The 27,141-nt window shown below is 39.7% G+C and overlaps 2 protein-coding genes across 3 annotated transcripts; both read left to right on the forward strand.

Annotated features, from left to right (window-relative positions):
• On the forward strand, positions 1-5,397 carry LOC118804908 (serine/arginine repetitive matrix protein 1). The gene is made up of 5 exons (XM_036565521.1): positions 1-4; positions 525-2,463; positions 3,161-3,245; positions 4,001-4,066; positions 5,359-5,397. Exons 1-5 carry the CDS (start codon positions 1-3, stop codon positions 5,395-5,397), a joined length of 2,133 nt encoding a protein of 710 aa, XP_036421414.1.
• triobpb (TRIO and F-actin binding protein b) lies at positions 5,161-26,581 on the forward strand. 2 transcript variants are annotated; one of them, XM_036567019.1, is made up of 13 exons: positions 5,161-5,533; positions 9,682-9,738; positions 9,949-10,036; positions 10,410-10,499; positions 10,790-10,899; positions 13,274-13,694; positions 16,116-16,347; positions 19,159-19,270; positions 22,625-22,784; positions 22,916-23,032; positions 23,965-24,051; positions 24,781-24,963; positions 25,520-26,581. In XM_036567019.1, exons 2-12 carry the CDS (start codon positions 9,731-9,733, stop codon positions 24,940-24,942), a joined length of 1,587 nt encoding a protein of 528 aa, XP_036422912.1. In that variant the 5' UTR covers positions 5,161-5,533; positions 9,682-9,730; the 3' UTR covers positions 24,943-24,963; positions 25,520-26,581. The 2 variants fall into 2 exon arrangements, with proteins under 2 accessions (XP_036422912.1, XP_036422910.1); XM_036567017.1 differs by having other exon boundaries at positions 5,165-5,533; positions 9,968-10,036.
• Positions 26,582-27,141: the final 560 nt, after the last annotated feature.

The raw sequence follows: 27,141 nt of genomic DNA on the forward strand, positions 1-27,141 counted from the left end.
ATGGGTGTTGTTTACATGGTTCTAATGATTTCTCTGGGTGTTCCTCAGTGCTGAGTTGCTGTGCACGCCACTTTTCAACTAACAGGGATAAAATAAGAAATTGGTCCAGAGTAAGAAAAGCTGGATTGGGTCGTTCAATAGTATTGTACAATTCTAGCACAGTCCTCAGAGATCCACTAGACAGTCCATTTTTTTTCTCTGTTTCAGTTTCCTCACATGCCTGAGCCTAAATTGCCCAGCAGTAGAAAGTCTTGGTGTGAGGCGGTAAAGGACTTGGCGAATTGATTTGTGGTATAAAGCAATACAAGTCAAGGCAGCTTGACTTGTGATGTTGAATTACTACCACTAGGCATGCTTTGTTAAGTAATCAGCATTTTACTTATTGATTTGCTTGCTTGGACTACAACAAAAATGTGGACTGTCTGGGAGTCTCTGAGGTCTGGGAATGTCTGGTTTATCAAGTACTTGTGGGATTATTTGCAGGCTCAATCTGGCTACTGTAATCCCTCTCTGTCTTTCTTCAGGGGGCTCAAAAGCAGATCGGGACCGAGAGAGTGGATATTTCTCTCTAGGCCGGGCTGCAGGTGCTAGAACATTACGAGATAAAAGCCCCCCACCTCCTCATCGACATTCTGAACGGGGCCATCCTCTACCCAGCAACTCCGCCCCAGAACCCAAAGCCACCATCCCTTTCCGTAACCCAGACTTGGGCGTCCCTTCTTATAGAAGAACCACTGAGATCCAGAACCCAGAACCAGAACCTCCAGCAAGCTACTCTCCAGAACCTCTGGACCTTAGCATTGAGGTGGAGGCTCAGGTTGGCCCCAGGTCCCCAAGCCCCACGCCTTTCAAACAAGCGGAATCTCTGGCTGCATCTAGCCGAAGGGGGTTGCGGACGTCCTACTCATCCTCCTACCAACAGTCTGGAACCTTCTATTCTTCTCGACAAAGTTCAAGCCACTCTCAGTCCTCTTCTCCTTCCCGAAGTTCCTCCCCTTTCAAACGGACTGAGTCAGTCTCCTCCCTGCCCTCTCGGGGATTTGGGTCAGGTGGAGGTTTTGGGACAGGTGGGGGACCTGGGTCAGGTGGGGGACCTGGGTCAGGTGGGGGACCTGGGTCAGGTGGTTTTTCACAGAGACATAACCAGAGGTCCAGAAGCCCCACTCAGAGTTCCTATAGCTGTCCATCAGAGTCCACAGGCCTGCAGAAAAACTTGAGGACCTTCGCCACCTCTGTGGGTACTGCCAGCAGTGTTGCTAAATCTCTGTCCAACTCTTATGCCGATCTAAGAGCTGGGTTACGCAAGGCGGAGACTAACAGTGGACATGGCAGCAATTCCCAGAGCATTTCACCATCAAGGCAAAGGAGTAACGACTCTTCAAGCCAATCATTTTTCCGGAAGACTGAAACAAACAGCTCTTCAAATAGTCGTGGCCGTGACAGTCATAGCTCTTCTCCATCTAGGAGAGGCTATGAAGGCAGCCAGTCATTTTTGCGCAAGGTGGTTGAAGGTCAGCGCAGTGCGTCTCCTGTCAGGAAGGGCTACGGTGCACCAAGCCAATCAGATACAAGTCGCATGTTGAATGTGAGGGGTCAGAACAGCACTAGTTCCTCTCCATCACAGAGGAGCTTTGAGACAACCAGTCAATCGCTGCGCAAATGTGAGACCAACAGCTCCACTCGCAGCCACAGCTGTGAAAGTCGACACTCCTCCCCCTCAAGAAGAAGTTATGATATACCTGGCCAATCAGTGCCCTGCAAAACTGAAGCAAACCAAACGTCCTATAGTCGTGGACTTGATAGCCGCAGTCCCTCCCCTTTAAGGCAGGGTTATAATACTCCTTGCCAATCTCTTCTTCGCAAATCTGAGGCTAGCAGTTATAAGGGTGGCAGAGAATCTCGGAGTTCCTCTCCATCTAAAGCAAGGCATGAGCCAGCAGGACGGTCAATCCTGCACAAGACCAAGGCTGAGATGATCTCTTACATGAGGAAATCAACCAATAGCAGTGCAAAGTCATGGCGAGGCTCCATCCACTCTCTTCACAGCCCACCCATTTCCCGTAGCTCCTCCCCATCCAGAAAAAGTGCTGAGAACAAGCCAATCGGTTACTCTCAGAGACCTGCCCAAGTTGCTTGGGAAAACACTCGGACGGAAAGTAGGAGTAGCAGTCAGGACAGGAGGAGCCAAGAGGCTCACAGCCCCTCCCCTGACTTCAGAAGATTGTCAAATAGGAATAGAAGCCCCTCCCCTCAGATGCAAAGACATACTTCCTCTCAGAGCTCCATGGACTCGTTAGAGTCAGGCCACCTGTCAGCTGGCTCATCTGGTCTGAACCGGGAGGAGTACGCCATCATGGCTGACCTTCCGAAGGTCAAGACCGTCTTCCAGAGGGAGGGGCCAAGCCGGCTGGAGCGACTTGAAAGCAGAAACAGGGACGAACCCTTATATTACAAACCTGCCAGGTAACGGGCTACACTGCTCCAAACGCAACATAAGCTTAGTGCTGGGCGATACCATCTATTCTGGTATACCGGGAATATATTGATACGCTGTGATACTGATTTTTAGTTTTTGCAGTATTGATTGATAATAAGCATTGTTGGGAGAAAAGAAGGCCCATCCTACCCACCCAGAGAGAATGCTCTCATGGTCTCTCAACTATGGATGGCTGTGGTGTCAACAGGGCAGCAGTCGTGCCATTCAATAGCTAAATCATTAACTTTATTAATGCTAATTAAATAATGTCTGTTAACATGAAACCTAGAAATATCATGCTGATATTTTAGTACCTTACAGCACTAGATCAGCTTAGAAAAACTGTTCATAGAACATGTTACATATCCAAATCCAAGCATATAAGGTTATAACACTTTAAAACACATACTTGTTGATAATTACTTTATGAGTTGAATAAGGTGCATTAAGGGAATAAGGTGACTAGGGGATATACATAATCATGCAGTACTGCAGCCCTCTAGTGTTGTTCCTGCAATGGTTGTAACTCTTAAAGGAAAAAAGTTTGGCAAAAAAATCCAATTTACACAATTTTCGTATTTACCCCAAAATAATCCCAGATTGACTTGCTTATGTGGGTTCTGAAACTGTATGACGTACTGTTATCTATAAACATGGACATGGACATGGACCATCTCTCCTCAGCCATGCCCACTCTAAAACTGTCCAGAGCACCTGGGATGAGTCCAGGGAACAGAGGGCAGCTCCATCTTCTGCTCAACACACACAGGTAACACACCTGAACGAGTAAATCACTTGTACAATGACTAAAATCCGTAAACTGTAGACTTACTATTCAGTTATTAATCTACTTATTAATCTAGTATCTACTATAAATTATTCAGTAGTTACTATAAGTTATTCAGTATATGCTAGAAATTGTTTAGTATCTACCACAAGTTATTCATTCTCTACTATGAATTATTTATTAGAGTATAAATTACACAGTTACTACAATTATTTAATATGTACTATAAAAATCATTGTGTTATGTGTAGTCAAGAACAAATATACCTCACCTGCACAGGTAGTGTACATGTATGAGAAGGTGTCCAACATCTTAAAGCATCATAGCTAAGGATATACAACGAATACCTCACTACTGTTTTGACTCACTACTCAGGTGTTTAGCGTGGCAATGTATTTGATCAGCCAAGACATGTTTAGTGTTTGCTTCTTTGGTTGTGCACTGGAGTAACAAAGCTAATGTAGCTAACAAGTAATGGAAGCTTATTTATCAATTAACATCATGCTAACTACATGTCTAAATCATAACACACTTACCTCAGACTATATTTAGATGTTAAGTAATCTCAAACAGACCTGTTTATGTGGTTTCAGACACTGAATGACATACTGTTTTCTATAGAAATGGTCAAAACTATGCTGCATAGCTAAAACAGTGCAACAGCTGTCTTGAAGCCTGAATTTTGTGCCTGAATTTTTGTGACTGCTGTAAACACTCAAGTGTTTTCTGGTTTGCAGGGCAGCAGGCCATCAGTGTATTTCTCCTCCAGTGTGGAACAGGCTGAGGATGAAACCATTGACCAGGCATGCATACTTCCTTCTGTGTCTCTGTCATTATCTTACACTCTTTCACACTTTTTATTCTCTCTGTCTTTCTCTCTCTCTTTCCTTTTCTCCATCTTTCTCTCTGTGTCTCGGTTCACTTTATGCATGAGGACATAGAAATAGTAACTAGTTACTAATGCTAATGCTAATCTGTCACAACAGAAGCATCTTGGTGCTGGCTTCAAAAAAGTTTTGATTTGGCTTCTTGTTCTTTCCATATCATTACACTTACCTTTCCATTTTTTTATTTGGGCATCACTGGAATACAAGCATTTTCTTGCTAGCCTAAATAAGCAGAAAAGCCCTGAATAGCTAGCTAGGTTGCCTAACTAGTCGTGATATAGTTAATGTTTCTACCGCTTGTGGCCAGCAGGGGGCCCCAAATCTTCAAGGCCAATATGCATTTGCCTGGTTTCTCTGGTACCGCTACTGCATCAAGCACATTCACAACCCAAAGATCATTAGTTGGTCCGTTCACATAAGTTGTTCAGGCCAAAAAACTGTGTTGAGAATGTGTGCTTCATGCAGTAGCGGAGTTTCTTACTGGCTATGAAAGCTGTCCTGCAGTTGATCCTGCTATAGAATGACGTTTCGTTCATCAGTGCCCCGTTTTACCAGAGTGAAAATTCAAAGACCTTTTTTAGGTCCCCCCTAGCAACCTTTCATTGCCATGTGAAACCCTTAACTCCTTTATCAGCAAAATAAACAAATATAAAAAAGGTTAAAATCATTTAATTTCATTACTTTTCATTTAATTTCATTCTGATTTAAACTTTATCTACACGGTATGGCTTTCCTCGGGGTTAACAAAAGCATGGTGTGCTGATTGGTTGCTGGTAAAAATTTGTGGTGTCCTGATAGGTTGTTAATGGTGCCTCTGGTGTTCTGATTGGTTGTCATGATTGTTGGTTTTCTGATTGGTTGCAGTTTATATTGGTGTCATAATTGGTTGCTGTGAATGCTTCTCATGTTCTGATTGAATGTCCCGATTGTTTCTGGAGTTCTGGTTTGTTGCTGTTTTCCTGTATGCTGAAGGGTTGCTGCGCGCGTTCTGATTGGTTGCTGGTGGTGAGTTCTTATAGGTCGCTTTTGATGTTTGCTGAGGGATCCTCCCAGGAAGTCGCGCGCAGCCCAGAGCTGGAAGTTGTGAAAGGGTGAAATTAAAGTTTAAACGGGACGGTAGAAGCGCTAGGCAAACCCGCAGCGTGGGTGTCAGTGTGTGTGATGTGAGGGTGTGTATAAGTGTGTGTGTTCGTGTGTTTATTCCGGAGTTGTTGCGTCCTGAGCTTTCTGTGCTCGCGCTGCTGTAGTAGCTTTAGCTTCACAGCGCTCGCGCACAGCAACAGGTAGAGCCGCGCGATTACAAAACGTCACTAATGGACCAGTGATCGATAATCGGAAGTTCTGCGCATCCCGATCATCCTCCTGCAGATCATAAACATGACGGTGAGTTTCTGAAGACGAGTTTAAAAGTTGATATATATATATTTATGTGTGTGTGTGTGTGTGCGCGCGCGTGTGTTTGAGGGTGTGTCTTCTTACACTCTGTATTGTTTGCCCCAGCGGTGTTTCAAGTAAGTGTGAAGGTTTCGCTTTGCCGTGGTCGTGTGTGTACAAGCCAAGAGACAGCACGTAGATAAGTCAACAGTATGTGTTTATGTCTTTATGGGGGTCGAATGTCCCAGTATGATGAAAATAGTGTGTGTGTGTGTGTGTGTGTGTGTGTGTGTGTGTGTGTGTGTGGTTAAGGTTATGGGTTGTTATGAGTGTGTATCAGTAACATTTACATAAACACATATAGAAACACATGGAAAAACACCCCAAAAGCATACCAGTGGTTCTCAGCTCTAGCCCTGGAGACCCCCTGCCTAGAACAATTTCACATATTCCTTGGCTCAAAACATTTGATCTAGCTTATCCGCTAACTATCAAGCCCTGCATAAGCTGTGTTAGATTTTTTGGAACAGGGAACAGTTGAAACTGTGCAGGGCAATGGGGTCTTCAGGACTGAAGTTGAGTAGAGTGTGTTTCTGTGAGAGCAAAGGAAACAGCACCTCCTTCATCACTGCTGATTATTCACTATTTTTCTCAGTCTGTTTGCTTTTCTTCGTTGTTAGCAAAGGCCCAGTGAGCTTTGGATTTCATCTAGTTTGTCTGTAGGTGATCCAAACCTGGGCTGCACAAAATGAGCAAAATACCACATTGTGAATCTCATGTTGAATATTATTGCAATATGCTTTGAAATGTCATCACTGTCAGAACAAAAGCTCAAGCCCCAGAAAATAACTTGGAATAACTTTTAGTAAGATTCAGTGGAACAAGATCTTATTTTGAATTGTTTCCGTCAGTCCATTCAGCATTCAATATTGATAGGATGTAAAGGCCAACTGGCATTTTTAAAATGTGAAAAAATGACAAAAGTGAGATACAAGGTTTTGTTTTGACAGCAACAATATTTTGGTTAAACTTTAGTAAACATCGATCACAATACTTAAAGGCAGTTTCACTTTATAAGATATGTATCATGATATTTAATGGTGTTTTAGGGATTTTTAAACACTTGTCACTGCTGCGCTGAGAATAGTCCAACAACCAAAAATGTCCAGCCAACAGCATGCTGACCACTAATGAAAGAATGAAGAGTGAAGGAAGATGGCTAATACAGATAGCCTGCAATCTGTAACAATACACTTGTGATCTGTATCTGTAAAAAGAGAAGAAATATTAGATGTGTGATTCCATAATGACCGAAAAGGCTGAAAAAAGTTACAAAATAAATGTTATATAAAAAAATAATAATAATAATTAATTAATATCCAAACTACACACTTGAAACATAAAGATCTGGTCTCTTACCAAGTATTTAGTATAAATAATTTACAGTATATTATTTCTCATTTAACAACTTCTAAACGCTGCCTAACTCCTCTGAACGCTGCCTAACTCTACTAAATGCGCCTTAATGGCCTGGCTGCTAAACTGAGAATACAAAACGCTTCAAAAAACACTCCTGCTAAAGATGAGTCACCTAAAGCTGATAATACGCTCCTAAATCACACAGAATTAATTAAGCCAGAATACACTCCTGGACCTGCTGAAAACACTGAATACAGCAGTGTTAGTCAGAGTGAAGCATTCTGGAGAATTCTACAAAAGATTTCAGTATGTGGAATGGAGCGGCATGTTGAAGCGAGAGTGGCATGTTGGAGACTGATAACAGTTTGTGTGTGTAAGTAAGAATGCAGACAGGGCAGCGTTTCTTAATCTTAATCCATAATCACATCTTTACTGCCTTGAGAGCACTCTGAGTGCGTGTGTGTGTGTGTGTGTGTGTGTATGTATGTAATATAAGTAGGTTTTAGGAATATAAATGTTTGTCAAGCATCCAGATATACAGTTGTATGCAAGTTTGGGCACCCCTGGGCAAATTATACATTTATGTTGATTTTTAGGAGGGGGATAAACATAATCTCTCTAGCCAACTGAAAAATAAAAATCATAGTGCACAATTACTTTATATTCGTTTAACTTAAAAATCAGGAAAAAGTAAAATGGTGATTGTGTAAAACAAAAACACTTCCAGCTGAAAAGTCTCATAATTAACTTGTTAGGCTTTAATTGACTTGTTAGGACTAGTTAGGCAGACCAAGAATTGTCATTAGCATAATAAGTTTTCTGACTCTTCAGACCATGTGCTAACACTCAACAACAGTGGGCTTCTCTAAACTTGCTGGCTGAGGATCTGAAAATTAATCTAAAGCAGGGGAAGGATATAAAAATATATGAAAACACTTCCAGGTTGCAATTATCACTGTCTGCAGTGTCGTAAAAGCGTAGTCAACGTGCCCAGATTTTTGCATGCCACTTTAAACAGTGCATTTCTCTTCTCCACCATTTTTGCATGTAAAACTTCATCTTCTCTCTGTCTCTCTCTCTCTCTCTGTCTCTCTCTCTCTCTCTCTGTCTCTCTCTCTCTGTCTCTCTGTGTGTTTCCTGTTACTTTCACACTTAATCCACACTGTTTGCACACACCCTTGTGTGTAATAGTGTAATGCAGAGTAAGCCACTCTCAACTTCGTTCATATTGTTTTAAAGTGACAGAAATCATTTTTTAAATTCACCTGCTGATTAAAGTAAGAACAAACACACGATTTGGGTTATTGTACAAACGTGTTACTTATGTTTTATTATTTATTTATTCTGCATTAGGCCTGTGAAATATCTAAAAATAATTTTTTCAAACAAATACACATGGTCAGCTGGGGCTTCGACCTATTTTTAGTGTGTATGCTTTTTTTGAACAACACTGTTTTAATGAAAATCTTTAATAAAACCACATATTAAATAATATAATACTGAATAACCCAACATCTTTTAAAAACTACTTCAGCTGTCGTTATATTAGGCGTTACGACTACACATGCATTCATGAGCTTCTTCTGGTGCATATCTAGGGTGACTTGCTTGCTAATAGCACTCCCTGCTGGAGAAACCTAAGCCATGTTCATGTGAAAAGACACATGAAAAGACAAGTATTTTTCTGTTGTTTTCTGTTTTCTGTCACACAGCCAGTGGGAAATTTACTCTACCATCACCTTTTAAATAACGCCTGGTGTTTTAACATTATATGTACATATTATTCAATACTATATATGACCTTTTTCTCATCCTGTTTCTTGGTTATAGACATATATTACTGTACAACTGTAAATTGGAAATTAGTGGTGTGTATTAATGTGTATATTGTGTACATATTTAGAGACGTGTGTGTGTGTATATACAGTATATATATATATAGTCTTTTTTCTTTTTAATTTGATTTTGGTTTGGGATCAGAGGAACCTTTTCTCCACATTAGAGCTAGCTGCTCTAGGGTAACACCCTGTCACTTGAGCTTTGTTGTTTCACTGCAGTAAGCCACACTGAAGCAAGCTGAAGGTATAAAGCACGGCTGCACTCATTTTTGGTTCCAGTATACTCAGACTAAAGTTCATGTGAGTTAAAGCACGTAGAAAGGGAAGAGACATGCTGTAGGTAAAGCTAGCATTACAGCGCAGCTTTTTAATGAACTTCTTAGCTCTCTTTGTCTCGATCTCTCTCTGAAACAGAAAAAAACTGACCATTAAGGCGCATTCCTGCACATTTCTTAAACATGAATGGCAATTTCCCTACTTATTTACAGGCTGTTTAATGGTAGACTAGTCCTTTTTATTCTCTCTTAGTTCTTTTCTCAAAACTGCGATTAACGCCTTTTACACAGCGCCATCAGGCTACTTGTCCATCATTAACGATATCTGATTGTCATCATCCTGTCACGCCAGGCCTAGTCTGTACACAGTCATACTAGAGATACCAAATAAGGAATCTGATCCAATCCTGTAACAAATGTGATGTGATGTTGGCTGTGTGTTTTGTTTTTTTTTTTCCTGTGGGGTTGTAGAGTGATTATTGGCCTACTTTTTAGATGCTCATCTCTGAACTCTGAAATGAAAATAGTTAATTATAAAGCTTAGTAGTTTTTAAAGAAAAATATCAGTATAAGGTTCCAGTATCAGTGGAGATCTTGCTTTCTCTAACTCACTTTCTCTCTCCAGCCTGACCTGCTTAACTTCAAGAAAGGATGGATGTCAAAACTGGACGAAAATGGAGAGGTACAGCATTCCTGTCTTTAGTTTTATCAGTTCATCTTTTTCTCTTTTTTCTGTGTGTGTGTGTGTGTGTGTGTGTGTAAGGTGATAGCTTCATGTTCTTTTAGTTTGTCTACTGCTGTTTGCTTTGACAGCAGATGTGTGTGTGAATGAATGTATTGTTAAGCATTTAAGTGTTCTCTGGTCCCTTGCATGATATTATGCACATTGCAGTGTGTGTGTGTGTACACAGTGGAAGAAACACTGGTTTGTGCTGACGGACGCTGGTCTTAAGTACTACAGAGATTCTGGAGCAGAAGAGGTAATCCAGTGAGTGTGATCACTCACATTAATTATGACTGTTTAAATGATGTTTCCCCTCCACTAGTGTTTTGACACTGAGCAGGTCAGACTGGCTCTGAATTTCAGTGGGATTGTTGGTTTAACTGAGGCTGGCTTGTGGACCAAATTCAGGCTAGGTTGAAATGAGGCTGGGTAGGGCTGCATTGTGGGTTCAGTTGAGGCTGGATTTTGGGTTGAAATGAGGTTTAGGTGTGAATTGCAGCTGGCTTGTGGGTGAAATTGAGGCTGGATTAGGATGCTGATTTAAGGTGGAATTTGGACTCTCTTTGGGCTTCAGTGGGTCTGTATTGTGATTCTGACTATCAAACATTTTCTGCTTCTGTCTACTGCAGAAAGAGGAGCTGGATGGGGAGATAGATCTCAGATCATGTGTGAAGGTCTCAGAGTTTGATGTGGAAAGGAACTATGGGTTTCAGATTCAGGTGAGTAAAATCCCAGTGAAAGGTGGAGATTTATGGATAGTCTTGTAAGCAATAGAGTAGACTTCTCTAAGATCCATAGAGTTTTTAGAAAATCTCTCTTGAAGATATACATATCAATCATGTAATTTGACTAGGAGTGCCCAAACTTTTGTGTAAACTGTATAACATGAAGCAGTGACTAATACACCCTAATAGTCTACTATATGTATAAAGGGAAGCTTTTTGAGACATATCCTTAACTTATATAGCTGATGTAAAATAGTTCTGCTCCCTCTTTCTCTCTCCCTCAGACAAAGGATGCTGTGTTTACATTGTCGGCGATGACGGCCGGTATCAGGAGAAACTGGATTGAGGTTCTAAGGAAAAGCATCAGACCCAGCAGCTCTCCTGACCTAACACAGTCAGTCTCACACACGCGCACACACACATCTCAGTTTTACACAGTTCATCTCACACTTACACAATCTCTTAGACATTACACAATCAGTCCCTTTTACACATACTAACCATGCTAACTCTTTCTCACACACACACATGCAGAGTGATAGAATGGGTTGTACTAAACGGAGCAATGTCACAGGATGCCACTTTAGCCACGAGTTAGTTTGTGACATTTCTACCATACTACATCTGCCCTGGTCAACTTTAAGTGCTATTATTATGAAATGGACACATTTAGGAGCAACAATAGCTTGGCCGCAAAGCAGTAGACCATGCAAACTCAGAGCGGAACAACTGTGTACTACTACTACTACTATTAATATTAGTAGTATAATAATTTTGTAGGTAGTTTGACAAGAAGAGGATGGGTCCCCCCTTGTGAGCCTTGGTTCCTCCCAAGGTTTCTTCCCCAGCTCTGAGGGAGTTTTTCCTTGCCACTGTCGCCACTGGCTTGCTCACCTGGAGGATTTACATTTCATGTTATAACTTTGTCCTTAATGGATTTCTGTGAAGCTGCTTTGTGACAACATCAGTTGTAAAAAGTGCAATACAAATAAATTTGACTTGAAATTTGACTATGTAGCGAGCACACATCAGCACAAGAAGGGTTCTTCGGGAGCTTCACGAAATGGGTTTCGATGGCCGAGCATCTGCACACAGGCCTAAGATCACTACGTGCAATGCCAAGCTTAAGCTGGAGTGATGTAAAGCACACCACCACTGTACTCTCGAGCAGTGGAAATGTGTTGTCTGCAGTGATGAATCACACTTTGGTATCTGTCTGATGGATGAATCTGGGTTTGTTGGATGTCAGGAGAACACTACCTACTGAAATGCATAGTGCAAGGTGATTTCAAAAAGATTCATCCGATTTCAAATTGATTTATTTCACTTACAAATCATTACAGAACAATGCAGTAAAATGTAAATGGTTTAAGTGAGCATAAAGTTTATTATGTCATTTTACAAGTGCTCAATGTGACCTCCTCCAGCTGTACGGACAACATCAACGCCATAGTCAAATTCATCCCATACTCGATTGAGCATGTCGGGTGTCACTGTACTCATGACTCTTTCAATGCGATTTCGGGGATCATCCAGTGTTGTGGAACCAACGACGAACACTCTGAGCTGTTGAAGGTTCACCACCGACGAAATTCACCTCGCACAGTTATGACAGATTCATTCTTATTGAAGTGGAGAACACTTTCTGCCTTTCTGCTCCCCCTCTTCCAGTTGGTATGTGATTGGTTCCTAGGCGCCTCATGGTTGTAAAAATATGGCGCTTTGAAATCAGATTAATCTTTTTGAATCATCCTGTATGTTGGAGGAGGGCTAATGGTCTGGTGCTGTTTTTCAGGGTTTGGGCCCCTTAGTTCCAGTGAAGGGTAATGTTAATGCTACAGCGTACAAAGAGGTTTTAGGCAATTATATGCTTCCAACTTTGTAGCAACAGTTTGAGGAAGGCCCCTTCTTGTTCCCGCATGCGTGTTCTCCTGTGCTTAAAGCTAGCTCCATAAATTACATAGGTTAATGAGTTTGGTATGGAGGACCTCCAGTGGCCTGCACAGATCCCTGAGCTCAAACTCACTAAACTCCTTTGGAATGAACTAAAACGTTGATTGTGAGCCAGACCTTGTCGAACAGCAGTGCCTGAGCAGTGCTCTTTTGACTGAATAGGCACACATTCCCACAGACACACTCCAAAATCCTGTGGAAAGCCTTGTCTGAACAGTAGATGTTGTTGTAGCTGCAGAAGTTAAGTCATTCTCTAGTTCTTCATCACTGGTCACAAGACGCTGCCCAACAGACCCTGCTGGCTAGATATTTTTCAGTGGTGAACTTCTCAGTCCAGCAGTGACACTGAGGTGTAAACATGTGGATAATAAGAAGATTGATATAATGTCCTGGAAAAGTGTAAATTAACCATTTAACTACCAAAACTGCATATTTTAGCATTTTCTTTCTATCATATTTTAGCATGTTTGGAGATCCCCAATTTGAGTGTCCAATAATACTTCTCATAGTTTATGATGCTAAAGTGAGGCATGTGAACAGTATTGTGGATCTAGTGTCAAAACACCTAGAGCAAGGCGTGTGATTATTGAGGAATGGTTTGTAGGTGTATGTGTCAGTATATCACTAAGTCAGTAAGGAGTCCTTAGGGTTTGTTGAGCAACATTTAAGTGTGTTTTTAAAACTGTAGGAAAGTGGAAGCTGAATAACAATACTAGAGATAATCAATCTCTCTCTCTCTCTCTCTCTCTCTCTCTCTCTCTCTCTCTCGCTATCTCTCTCTCTCTAACTCGCTATCTCTCTTTCTCTCTCTCTAGGCTTCCAGACAGTAGCAGTGATAAAGAAAACTCTCGTCATCCATCCTCCCGGCGTCTTCTCTCCCAATCAGAAACTTCCTCCGCTCCAAACCCCACCCACCGCAGATTTGATTACGTTGAGCTGTCTCCTGTAGCCAGCCCCCTTGTCCCCACCCCATCCAATCAGAGAGAGGCTGGGGAAGGGCAGGTCCGTGATCATGGCCAGTGGCAAGAAGAGAGAGTCAGAGACCCTTCCCAAAGCGAATGGGAGGGGGTGCTGCATCGTAAGGGGGCAGTGACAGCTTCGGAACAGAAACGAATCGAGGAGGAGATAGAGAGGAAGTGGGCGGAGTTTGAGCGTCTGCCGCTCAAAGAGATGAGATCACTTCCTGCATTGGGGTCACGGTCTGGCCCGTTAGCCAATGAGGCGCTGCAGAGGGAGGTAGAGCGTGCAGATGATTTTCAATTTGCAAAATGACAACTGCAAATTATCAATCCATCTGTGTGTGTGTGTGTGTGTGTGTGTGTGTGTGGTGAAACAGTGACCTAGAATGCTTTAGTCAAAGACCACTAACTCATGAAGGCCCTGTGAAGGTGCACAAAAGAATGAAACAGCAAATGTAAAAATTTAATAGCAAATCCAGAGACAAACAAATAAGTAAATTCAGAAATGCAACAACATGAACTTTCAGGGCACTTCTGTTGAAATCATTCGAGTGGTTTAATGTAAAGTGGAAACTTACTGAATTAAAAATTTTTTCACAGTGGTGGAGACAAAACCAGACGTCTGAAGAGTTAATACCTCTCAAATCTCAATCACTGACAGTTTTTACCTGAAATGATTATAAATGTGCTGCTCGATGCCTGAGACATTGTTTTATGGTAGTTTTGAAATAAGCTTTTGATGCATTTTATTAAATTCATGCATGGTGGAGAGGTACATGCAGTGTTTTGTGAGACAACAAAGCACCCCTCCCAAAGAAATGTCAGGTTTACCACTATTTTACCATTATCAGCATTACATATAAGAACTCAGAAGACATGTAGGTTTGCTGGTGGTGTTGGATGGTAAATAAAATGGCTATATTTGTATTGTAGACATGACTCCTGGTTCCTATCACCACAACTGTAAAGAAATCTGAGTCAGTAGGGTTTTTCTTTACATTGAACCATGTAACAGCAAACCACTCTGAATGGCTTTGTTTATATCTCATTGAATGAACTGTGCATACATTAAAAAATTGGGGGAATTCCCCTTTAAACTACAGGAGCTATGAGAGGAAATATGAATCTGAATGAAGTGTTCTTTTGTATTTTGCACGTATTCTTGCTCATTATCATTGTGTTTCTGAATTTGCTGCTGTGATTTCAGGTTTTCTGTTTTTTGGGTGTTAATTTGTTGTACTTAGGGGCTTCCGTATCGATGAGCAGATTCAACAGGCATGAATTCATGCTCACAAATACACATTCAGAAACCATAGCGGACATAAAGGAATGAGCTAGATTTTTATTTTTAATTTGCTGTATGAGCCTTAAAGGCATGTTATAGTGTATTCATGAGGGTCATTTGGCTAAAGTGCTCCTTGTATGTGATATGGCTGCATACATAGTGGTGTGGTGAATGAGTAAGCATATAAAAGTCAAAAATGTTCCATGGATATTTCTTCATTTCTGCATAGATCAATTGTACACATGCAAACAAAGTCATTCAGAGTGCTTTGTTCTTGAATGCTTCATTGTACCAACTGGTGATAGGAACATGTTTTCTGAGTTTTTGTTTTATGCTGATAATGCCAAAATAGTAAATCTGATAAAGTTTTCTTTTAGGACTATTCTGCTTTAGAACGCCCTGCATGTACCCCTAAACCAGGCATGTCAAACTGGTGACCTTCTGGGCCAAAGTGCGTTTAGTGTGCTCTATATTCAGTTCATGAAGACTTTGCTAATTAGCTGATGAGCTGAATCAGGTTTGTTTAATGAGGCAGTGTGCTGAAATCTGCAGTGTTTTGGCCCATGTGGGCTGGCACTTGACACATGTGCCCTACACCATGAATGGGTTTAATCAGGCAACCCATTCATAATTATTTCATGTAATAACTTTTATTCAGTCATTAAAAGCTTTAGATTGTGTGGATTTGATCACTGCTGTAAACAGTTCTCACTTGTTAAGTTTCTCTAAAATGGAACATTTTACATTAAGCCACTCTTAAATGACTTTATCATAAATGTTTAATTATGCAGAAAGTCCAGTGTGCACTTTCTGCTGCACTGCTCGCTGCATGTGCCTGGCATTAAATGCTACATCGATTAACATAGGAAGGTTTGCATGCCTCACTTGGTATTTGCTGCATTTCAGGGATGCACCATAAATGTTGTGGGAACATAGTATAGGTTGAACTTGATGATTTGCTGTAAATGTATCTGTCCTGTTTAATTCTCTGCCAAATGTGTGGCTCCTTTGAAAAACAGAAGCTCAATAAAAGATTATTATTATTTGCCCAGTGGCACCCCAAGTTTTGCATGGGCCTGTATGACACAGTGTCAAACTTTGATTTGAGGCAAGTGTGTGATGATTTAGGCATAAAGTTGGCACAGTGCTAATTGGTGAGGTATAATTTTCTGTTACTTGTTAGTTGCATTAGCCTCGTAGCTGTAGTGTAGAACTAAAAAAAGCAAACTTCAGACACCAAACAGGTTTTGACTGATCATCTATATTTAATATAGAGGGGGAAAATTTGACTCTATTTCTGTTTTACAAATCAGTCCAAGTAATTCATAGAATTCATTCTTGAAGGTTTTATTGCCACATCTTTCAGTGGGCTTTACCTCCTTCTCCCTGTCTCTTTTTTTTTCTCTCCGCCAGGTGGCATCTCTGAGGCAGCAGCTGGAGCGAGTGCAGGGTGGTGGGGGTGTGTGTGGGGGATGTGTGTGTGGGGAAATATGTGGGGGTGTGTGTGGTGTGAGTTTGGAGCAGATGGAGCGTGCTCACAGACAGGCTCTAGAGGAGCTGCAAAGGAAGCATGAGCGTCAGACAGCTGAGCTGGAGAGAGAGAGAGAGAGATTACTGCAGGAGGAAACACAGGCTACGGCGCGTGGTAAAAACGCACACATACACACTGTCAAATCTGCATTACATTTCTCATTGTCATTTGTGGTTGACGCAGTCCTACACTGTTGGAAGTTAACTTGGCAGCCTGTAGTTTGCAGATTAGAGAAATCACATTTCGTAATGTCATGTAACAGAGAGCACAGTGGTCTGCTTGATTAGCTACAAAAGCCATTTCTAACATGCTTATCAGCTAGATAACGTTAGTCCTACAAAAATTATTACTACTTCTGCTGCTACAGAGTCTACTGAGCAGAGAAAAATTATCTGGCATAGCGTTTAGCACAATGTGATTGTTTATGTCACATATAGATGAATGACAAAGGAAAAAAACTTTAAAAATTAAATCAAATTTTTTGGAGGGTGTTGGGCCACCACAAGCTGCTTCAGTGCATTTTAGCATAGACTCTGCAAGCTTCTGGAACTGTACTCGAGGGTACTACAAATTTTATTCTTCTTAAAGATATTCCCTTAGTCTGTGTTTTGACGATTGTCGTGGAGAGGGCTATCTAACACGTCGCTCCAAAATGTCCCATAAATGCTCACTTGGGTTGATTTGTATCATTTTCATAAACAAAACATTCAGTACCCTGTGGATGGGGCATTTTCCCCCATCCGCAGAGCATGAGGGGAGGGTCACTGCAAATCAATTATCAAATGTTCTGCCTCTCAGTGACCCTCCCCTTTTAACCGCACAAATGCCAGCAAAGTGCCTAAGTACCTATTTACTGATGTGTTTTTCATAGATCTAAATGCAGATCACTTTAGTCTTTGTGGCTGAATCTCCTACATCCATGTCCCAATAAGGAACCCTTTTTTAAAGTCACTTGTGCTGCATTTGCTTGTAGCCGTTGAAAAATCGACATTCTGTGCCTCATAGCCCAGTTCCTAACTGTACACAGCCAACGGAGATAGCATTACTGGTGTTTCTGCCTACGTGCAGGGCAATTGTGTTGAGCACCGTTTTATTCTAAAAGTCTTTTGAATGTGCTCTGAAGTTTTTAAAATTTTGTTTAGATTTAAGCTTAGTTGTTGTTACTTAAACAGGGACGCCAAGACTTCAACTATGGCCGATCAGCAGGTCACTAGAACCATTTAGCAGATCAAAAAATTAGCATCTGGTTTATTCCACTGCAATGTTCAATGGAAAAAGCTGAGCAAATTGAACTCTTGATGGAAAAATTCTGCAACCATCCACAGCAAAATTCCGCTGACCACAGCCGTAAGCGGAGTGTTGCTGCTGGTGGTGGCAGAATTTTCCATCATTGCTCCATTTAAAAAAAATAAAAAATAAAAAATAAAAAAATCTGGTTTCCCGTCATCTGTCTACAACAATGTAAATGGCATCAGACATTCTCCTTTGTGCATCTTGATTTACAACTGAGGTCAAGTGGACCTGCTCCATGTGCCACAGAGCACAGGAAGAGCAGTTAATTGTTTAATAGTATCATGCAGGATACCTTCTGCAAGTGTTTGCACTCGCTATCTTGCTCCACTCATTTATTCAGGTTACCTGTTTGTATGTAAGCATATATGTTTGTATGTCCCATTTGTAATGTACATGTGTATATGCAAATACATAAATGTAATAAGGTCCCATTTTTCACATATGTGTGTGTGTGTGTGTGTGTGTGTGTGTGTGTGTGTGTGTATATATATATATAATATATACAAACAAGTATTTGTAATACTTATTACATATAATAATGACACATTTATTTGGTCTTGTAAACTAGACCTGTATTTTCTCAGGTTTTCCTAGATGTCCTGAAAATGTATAAAAAGAAACACTCCATACTAGAGAGCTGCACAGGGATGAAATTCTGTTCCCACCCCAACCATTGCCAACATCTCACCGTCCCCACCATCTCTGCCTTACCCACCACCGTACCCACACAGCCCAGCAGTGCTAATATTGACATATGCCCTACTATCCCTATACTTGAAAATGTATCATTTTCAATCCTATAAATGATTTCTTAATGTTTTTTTTTTTTTTTAACTCTTAGAGGTGTACCAGTATGTTCACTGATATGACATGATATGATATAGGCTGAAAGATACACCTAAAATGTAAATATTTGGCCTTATAATTTGGAACAATTTTTCATCTGACAGACACAAAATGTTTCTTAGTAATTTTTTCTTTTTAACCATATTGCTGAAAAACGTGGATCTTGCGTCAACAGGTAGTTTAAAACAGGTAGTTTAAAACTGTACTGTATTAGTTCGATCTTGTTAATGCACAAGGAAAGATTTCACTTTTACTTTGTGGCTTGTTATTCAGACAGATTATCTCATATTACCAACTTCACAGCAAATAAAATGACTCACCTTTGAGCAAACATAGGATTAGATAATTCTACTTTTTGTGTTCAGCTAATGCTGAGGTTCACTACACAGACAAATCCAAACCTGATGTTTTTATTGTTGTTTTTGGCATTTGAAATGGGTGGTAAACAACATCCAGTGTGTTAGACTGTTGGGTCCCTGGGGCACATCTGACCATATCTGGAGCTTTACATTTAAAATGTATGTATGTGGGAAATGCTGACTAAAGAACTAAAACTTCATAGGAATCATGGATTGCGAAGCAGTTTGATATCAGTCGTTGCACAACAGTGACTGGAGGACTAAGAAAATAATGTATGAGATTCTGTAAGAGATCTGTACGATTGAGGGTCTGATTTACAGTATTATGACAGCGATTAATCAGATACATTATTATTATCATTGTTATTATGCTTTTTTATATATACATGTGTGTGTGTGTGTGTGTGTGTGTGTGTGTGTGTATCAGCTATGGAAGCCCTGAAGAAGGCTCATAAGGAAGAGCTGGAGCGTGAGGTGCAGAAAGCTAAAAGCTTGGCGACACACACAGCAGGCACACAATCTCTCAGAGACCAGCAGCAGTAAGTATAAACACACACCAACTTTTGCAAGCAACAATGTATGATGTGTATGTACTGTGGCAGTGTGTAATGGGATGTGTAATCTCCATGTCACTGTCTATGTATATGTAGATCAGTAATGCTGCTTATTGTTTGTCTTAATATGTGCAGTATAATTTGTACTTACAATTTGAGAAAACTTGTGGAAAAAAAGTACAGTTGGTAATAATTAAGGAAAAGAAAACAAATGTTCATTTTGTTAGTTCTGAAGAGATATTGTTATGTTTGCACATTCCACCTCCAGCATTCCATGCTAGAGTTGGTAACTGGTTAGAAAGGAATTAAGAAATTTAGACTGGTTAATAATCCTCTTCTGTTATAGCAGATTGTATGTGGATTAGGCCTACGCTATTTAAATAACAATAGCACATTTACATTTATTTAATTAATGTTCAGTTAATGTTTGTTTTAAAAAAAATTATACACAGATAAATAACACTTCCACAGTGTTAGCTAGGCTGACATAATTTTGACCTCGCTACAGTTTGTTTATGACAGTTCATAGAATATTTGTCAAAGATATATGACAAGAGTCTAACTTTAACGAAACTAGCCAGACAGAAAAGTATAGAGTTAACATTATTACTGACAAATCTTTGCCTATGCACAGGCTGTGCTGCTGTTTTTAGAATGGCAAGAAAAATAAACCAGAGTGAATAAGAATAGAACATTCTAGAGTCAAACACAGGTATGGCGTATCAGCCAAACATTTGTGTTTGTTTATGTTTGTTTGTTTTTGTCCAGGCAGTGTACTAGCAGAACTAAGAAGGCAAAATGACAAAACATCATAGCTGACATAGCATAGATGTTTTGTTTTTTTCTGATATGCCAAATCCTGCAAATAAACAGTTGTTGTGTTTTAAAATGTACAAAAGTTTGTTCTCTGTAGAGGATCTTTACTTACTTTCTCTTAAACAATCACGTAATTTTACAAGGCACAGGTAAACTTTTGCATATGGCTGTAGCTGCACTGCAGAATGGAGGAGCTTGAAGGAAAATCATTATTGTACTTAAAATTGTCGAAAAATGAATCAGAGCAAAATAAGATTTTACTGTGAGAGGCACCATTTACAGACACTTTATGCTGGTGGGGGTATCAAATTTAGCAGATTATCTGCTTAGAATTCAAGTGCGATAAATACAGGTACAGTGTTGTCTTTGTGTTTTTTGTATGCAAGCACTTCGACAAGGTAGAATAAAAAAAGACTTTTAATCTCTCTGTTTCAGGTTCAACCTGTGACTCATTACATCAAAATGACATTTTCCTGATTTAGTAGGTCAGGGTAATGACAAAGTTAAAAGAAAGTATGTGATTATTTCAACGTAGTAAATAATTATTTTGAGAAAATGAGACATTATTTCAACTTATGTCAGAAATTCATTTAGCAAAATATAACTAAAATATTAGAAGTTTAAAATATTGTTAATTTTTTTTTTTAACTTATTTATTTCCTTCATCAAATTTAGGATAGTGTGGCCTGGCAGGCCTTTACATAAATAATAAATCACAAAAATAGGTACATTTGTTTGAAAAACTCTTTTGCTGTCTGAGCACAAGCTATGGCAGCTATGTTAGCACCAAAAAGAAGATGTGCTTTTTACAAGTGTTAAATAACACATACTCAGTATTTAATATCAGCCTCAGTAAATCAGTGTAGGTGCTTCATTATAATAATCTCCTCTTAGTATTTTGTGATTTGAGAAGAAAATTCCTTTAAATGCATATGCAGTGAGGCATAAGTGCAAAATAGCAGCAACCACTTCTTTGATCTTATTATGGTTGCTAAAGTGCTGTTTACAACAATTTTTAGTTAATCTCTACAGTCACTTTATAACACCAAAATGCAGTTTGTCTGTTTTTAGTTACATTATATGAAAAGCATTGTTTATTTACAGTTTTTATTTTGTTTATGGCATCTTTTAACATTTGAAATGTTTTGATACCTGCAAAAAATAATTGAATAGTAATAAATATTGTGCAACATACTTATGAGTAGAAAGAGACTACATTGGTAGGAGAGAGAAAAGACAGTAGAAACACATGGTTGAGCTTAAAGGAAAATCTTTAAAAAATAATGTTGCGAATATTCTTTGCTGTATATATTTGGATTATTACATTGTACATATGTCTGTACCAGATGCCGTGGTAAAATCTCACCAGCTGACCTATTCGTGTTCTGTTCACAAATGTGTGCATTTGTAGCTGCTTTTGTGAGTTTTGACAAGCTTACAGAACACTGCTAAAAAAAAACCCCATTCAGTCTACAAAAGAAACAGAGTTGCTATAGTTTCTGTAGTAGTTTATGTTGAAATACCTACACTCTTATGAATTATGGTTCTTTAAGGGTTCTTTTTTTACAATGTCAAGCCTGTAGCAATAGAAGAACCCTTTTTGGTGCTATATAGAACACTTTTCTTCATGCAAAGGGTTCTTTGATTGTTTGTGGATTTGTATAGAACCATTTTCTTTATTATGGTTCTTCAAACCCTTGAAGAGCCCTGCGATGGACTGGCGACCTGTCCAGGGTGTATCCTGCCTTCCGCCCAATGACAGCTGGGATAGGCTCCAGCACCCCACCGCGACCCAGAAAGATAAGCGGTTTAGATGATGTATGTATGTATGTATGTAAACCCTTGAAGAACCATCTTTTAGTGTGTACTTTTAAGTGAATACAATTGAAATCTGGTAATAATTTCCAATAATTACCAATGTTAAAACAGCTGAAGCTGATGTACTTTCTAACTAGCCCATCAGTAGGACTGAATGTTTTGGGGGAATTATCAAATTTTAGTTTTTTTCTGACTAATATTGTGTTTTTTTTGTTGTAAATGTGAATTTTTTTTATAAAATAAGCTGTAGGCCTTTTTGGGCAAGAACACAAGCACATCGTTTTTTCAGACGCTGAATGTAATATGCCAGACTTCACAAACTTGTTTTTTGGTTATATTTCCCCACTTCAATTTTTTCCTTTTATTTAATCATGCTTGTATTTAAACTTGTATTTGAAGTGTTACGGTACTACACTAATTTCATTGTAAAGTTTTGGACAAAGACAACAGGTTTTAGATCTTGAAATGCATAGTGGAAAATTGGCCAATCAGGAATTGTTTTTCTCTGTAGTATCTGGGTAGAGATAGCTAAGTGAGAAATAATGTTTATGCAAATCACCATTAGCTGAGCGCTAACAAACTACTAGAATCTCATAGGGACGTTATTAGCCAGAAAATTTGAACTTATTATTATCGTGGAGAGTTATTTTTCCACACTGGAATGTGTTGCTTATAGATTGTGTGTGTGTGTGTGTGTGTGTGTAGGTTGGAGTTACTCTCTCTGGGCAGAGAATTGCAGGCTCTGTCTGAGCGTTACTCTCAGAAATGCCTGGAGCTAAATCGCGCCCAGCAGCACAGCGGAGAGAGGGAGAGAGAGATCAATCAGAAGCACAGAGAGATAGAGCAGCTGAAAAAAGAAAACAAGGTGAACAAGGGTCGGAGGGAGAAGGAGGTTTTAGTTTTCTCCAGCAAATGAGTATCTGAAGTTCTTAATTTTTACTTTATTCTCTCCCTCTCTCTCTCTCTCTCTCTCTCTCACTCCCTCCCTCCCTGTAGGACCTGCACACTCGTTTAACAGAAGAGATTCGGCGAATGCGCTCATTTGTCACGGGTCAAGGGTCAGAGGAGGTTGCTGCCATTGACCAAAAGGAGCGTCCAGGTTGCGAGCTGGAGGTGAGGCTACATCACTGCCTGCCAGATGAAAAGCTGGAAACATTTTGTGCCCATTGTAATTATTGTAATAGATACTAGTATTATCTTAAGAGTAACATGTTAGCATTGTAGGAATATGGCAGTATTAGTAGTTATGTAAAAGAAATAGAGGTAAAAGTAGTAGTAGTAGTAGTAGTAGTAGTAGTAGTAGTAATAAAAGTTGCGTAGACATAAAGGTGGTTTTGGTAGCAAAAGTAGTAGTAGTAGTATAGAAGTAAGAGTAATAATATCAACAGTAGGAGTACTACAGATGTAAAAATAATTGCAATAGTAGTAGTAGTAATATAGAAGAAGTAGTGGTAGTTGTATTATGAAAGTAGTAGTAGAAAAGTAAAATGTGTTGTTGTATAGAAGTAGAAGTACAAAAAGAAGTGCAGAAGTAAAAGTTGTGGTATAGAAGTAAAAATAGTCTTTAAAAATAGTAGTAGCATAGGTGTATTATAAAAATATTAACTAGTACGGATGTAAAAGTAGCAATATAGAAGTAGTATAAAAGTAAAAATAGTAGTAGTAGCAATTGCATTATAAAAGTAGTAGTAGTAGAAAAGCAAAAATAGTAATAGTAATAGTAGTAGTAGTAGTAAAGATACCCATATAGAAGTAGTGGTGTTAAAGTAGTAGTAGTAGTAGTAGTAAAGATACCCATATAGAAGTAGTGGTGTTAAAGTAGTAGTAGTAGTAGTAGTAAAGATACCCATATAGAAGTAGTGGTGTTAAAGTAGTAGTAGTAGTAGTAGTAAAGATACCCATATAGAAGTAGTGGTGTTAAAGTAGCAGTAGTAGTAGTAGTAGTAGTAGTAGTACTATTAGTAGATGTGGTACAGCAGTTGTAATCAGTAATGGTGGTATTAGTAGTACAGGTGTTTAAACAGTCATATTGTGTCTCTGTGCAGGTGTTGCTGAGAGTGAAGCAGAATGAGGTGGAGTATTTACATAAAGAGATCATGTGCCTGCGGAACGAAGTGCAGTTTCTCAACACGGTAGAGTGAGTGAGTGAGGCAGTGAGTGAGTGAGTGAGTCAATCAGTCAGTGAGTGAGTCAGTGATTCAGTCAGTCAGTGAGTGAGTTAGTGATTCAATCAGTGAGTCAGTGATTCAATCAGTGAGTCAGTGATTCAGTCAGTCAGTGAGTCAGTGATTCAGTCAATCAGTGATTCAGTCAGTCAATGAATGAGTCAGTAATTCAATCAGTCAGTTTGTCAGTCAGTTAGTGAGTGAGTCAGTAATTCAATCAGTCAGTTTGTCAGTCAGTTAGTGAGTGAGTCAGTAATTCAATCAATCAGTCAGTTAGTCAGTGAGCAAGTGAGTGAGTCAGGCAGTAAGTCAGTGAGTGAGAAAGTCAGTGAGTGAGAAAGTCAGTGAGTGATTGAGTCAGTGAGTGATTGAGTCAGTGAGTGATTGAGTCAGTCAGTAACATTGTACATGCTGAAACAGTGAAGATACCACTGGTGTGCACTCCAATCCTGGAGGGCCAGTATCCAGCACAGTATGGTGATTTACCTGCTCCAACACACCTGATTACACTTATCTGTTAACTGCCAGGTTTAGTGGGTGTGTTTGAGCAGGGAAAACTCCAAACTGTGCTGGCCTTCCAGTACTGGAGTTGTGCACCCCTGAGATACCACATCATAAAACTCTCCTCTTGCTAAGTTGATCATGTGTTTGTACACAGCTCAGACACCATTCATAAAAGTGTTTGTGCATGTTCAGGAGAAGCAGGGTGTGTGTGCACGCTATAAGGATGTGTGTGAGGAGCTGCGGGGGATGAAGGAGCGCAGTGAGAGAGAGGTTCAGACTCTGAGGGAGCACCTGAGACTGGCCATGGCAGCGCTGCAGGAGGGCCAGCTCCTCAGCAACAGCCTGCAGCACTGACCCCTATTGGACACACAACAGGTACTGCAGCAGCTGGAGGGTTAGAATTCAAGAGTTTAGAGGTTGGGGTATAGGCTTTAGGGTTTGAAGTTTGTAGATGGGGTTTGCAGTTTACAGTTGGGGTTTATGACTGAGGTTTATGATTTGAAATTTAATGTTAGGGTTTGTGGTATGAGGTTTATGGTATGGTTTAGGGTTTAGATTTTGAGGGTTATAGTTTAGACTTTTGGATTTGGTATTTAGGGCTATAGTTTGAGGTCTAGGGTTTTAGTGGTGTTGATATTAAAGGCCTTTAGATAACTCTGCCTCATAGCTTTAGTGTTTAGTGAGCTTCTTAAACCTGTGTTCAGTTTATATAGCCCATACCTTTGAACTCAATTTTTATTGGGCCATTTTATTTGCATGGATTAAGCCTAGTCCTGCACTACACAGTATTTTGAATGGAGATTTTCCATTGAAAGGAAGATACAGTCCATGACTAGGCCTAATTCCTGTCTGGTAAAGTGGCCCTTTTTTTTTTACTTTAGCAGTGTTATCTGCAGTTTTCATAATTTGTAATATATTGTGTTTATTTCAGCTGAAGTGGAGGAGCCAGGTGGAGCATGTGCCTTGCATTTCAATCCAGTCAGCCAATCAGCAGCAGGGAACTGCCTCAGCTAACCTGTCCTGATACACTGGGTCGCTTCAATCTGTCTCTGCACTTTTTATCATGTGTGATTGCTGTCTTTTTTGTCTTTTTATCTTTTATCATATTGTATTTTACTGAGAGAGAATCCTTGAGTCTGAAAGACATGAATCAAAACTTAAGCACATGGAGGAAAAAAACATGGGACTGAACTGGAATATTTTTGCTCTCGGGGGCTTTTTTACAACAGGAAACTTGGAGAAAACCTGGAAAACCACAGGAAGAATACTGAAACTGAAACTTGTAAACTCATCTCATCTACTGTGGCACGATGTATGTGGATCCGTGCTCATGTTTTCATGATTTTTCCAGCATAGGTAACACACTGTTTAGGATGGTTATGTGTTGCTGTGTGTTTGTGTTGTGGAAAATCTCAGTCCAGCACACCCCCAACACACTTCAACCCCAACATTCTATAAAACGTAGACTTCTTATGTGTGTTAACCCCTTAAACTCCTCAAGTGTCTGTCTGTGCGATGCACACCTCAGTTCCTCTCCCTCATAGCTACATAATTTACATATTAGTCTAATAGTAGCTAGTGATTTTTTTGTAACAGTTAAATATTAAGAATTGCAGTTAATAGTAATTCTGGAGCTTAAGGGGTACGTCACTTGGATTTATTTGTCCAGGTGTGTTACCTGTGTGTGCAGAGCTATAGAGTGCTGGTCATCTGGCTGAGACTGTTAGGCACAAAATGTGGACGATCAGGGGGTGAGTGAGGCCTGAGATCCTGGAACAGTAGCACAGCTCACTATTCTGAAGTCTGAGTGCTGCAGTGTCCGTCACTCTTGAGTGCCACAAAAACAAACAGAAACCCAGTTTTGCTTCAATGAGCCAATTTTGTTTTCTTAAAATAGATGCTTTGTTATTCTGCAAATGTTTTTACATATTTAAAGTAGTTATTATTTTACAAATTAATAAAATGCAGGTTGCAATTTTTGTAGCCTAATTCATCTTGTGTGTATGCAGAGTAGAATATCTTCAAACGCCTAGATCCGGATCCGATCTGTCTGAGCTAGAACTGAGAAAATGAGCCCGTCCTTGATAAGAGGAAGTAACCAAGGTCATTATAATTCAGTAAAAACTAATTGGAATTTTCCCCTCATTGAAAGCTTCTGTTCAGTAAAGATGTACAAAAGTAGATTTGGCGTTCTAAACTGCTGATGTAGACGAGTATTATAAAAGCCCAAGTGTGGAGTAAACCGTGAGCTATTCCTCTTCCTTATAGTCCTTATCATAGACAGGCTCCTCTATAGGTGGAACCCTAGCAAATTGGTTCTGATTCTTAGTAACATTTTGTGTAAAAGAATAACTCAATAATATTAACATCAGTTCCTATCTAAACTCAGAAAGCTGGGAGGTTTGGAATAGAAGACAGTAAAGACTCTGAAGTAGAACAGTAGTAAAATGGTACTACAGTTTGGGATGGAAGTGCACTGTATTTAAGAAAAAACACATTAATGCAGTGAATGTCAACTTCAGTCCCAAGACACAGCACACTTAATATATTTAA

Source organism: Colossoma macropomum, unplaced genomic scaffold (genome assembly GCF_904425465.1).
Source record: "Colossoma macropomum unplaced genomic scaffold, Colossoma_macropomum, whole genome shotgun sequence".
Classification (NCBI taxonomy): Eukaryota; Metazoa; Chordata; class Actinopteri; order Characiformes; family Serrasalmidae; genus Colossoma; species Colossoma macropomum.

Bases quoted from the DNA above. Each gene is read 5' to 3' on its own strand.
- LOC118804908 (XM_036565521.1), top strand. The intron at 2,464-3,160 runs GTAACGGGCTAC...ATCTCTCCTCAG, and splicing joins TTATATTACAAACCTGCCAG to CCATGCCCACTCTAAAACTG. The intron at 3,246-4,000 runs GTAACACACCTG...TCTGGTTTGCAG, and splicing joins CTTCTGCTCAACACACACAG to GGCAGCAGGCCATCAGTGTA.
- triobpb (XM_036567017.1), top strand. The intron at 10,900-13,273 runs GTCAGTCTCACA...CTCTCTCTCTAG, and splicing joins AGCTCTCCTGACCTAACACA to GCTTCCAGACAGTAGCAGTG. The intron at 19,271-22,624 runs GTAAGTATAAAC...GTGTGTGTGTAG, and splicing joins TCTCTCAGAGACCAGCAGCA to GTTGGAGTTACTCTCTCTGG.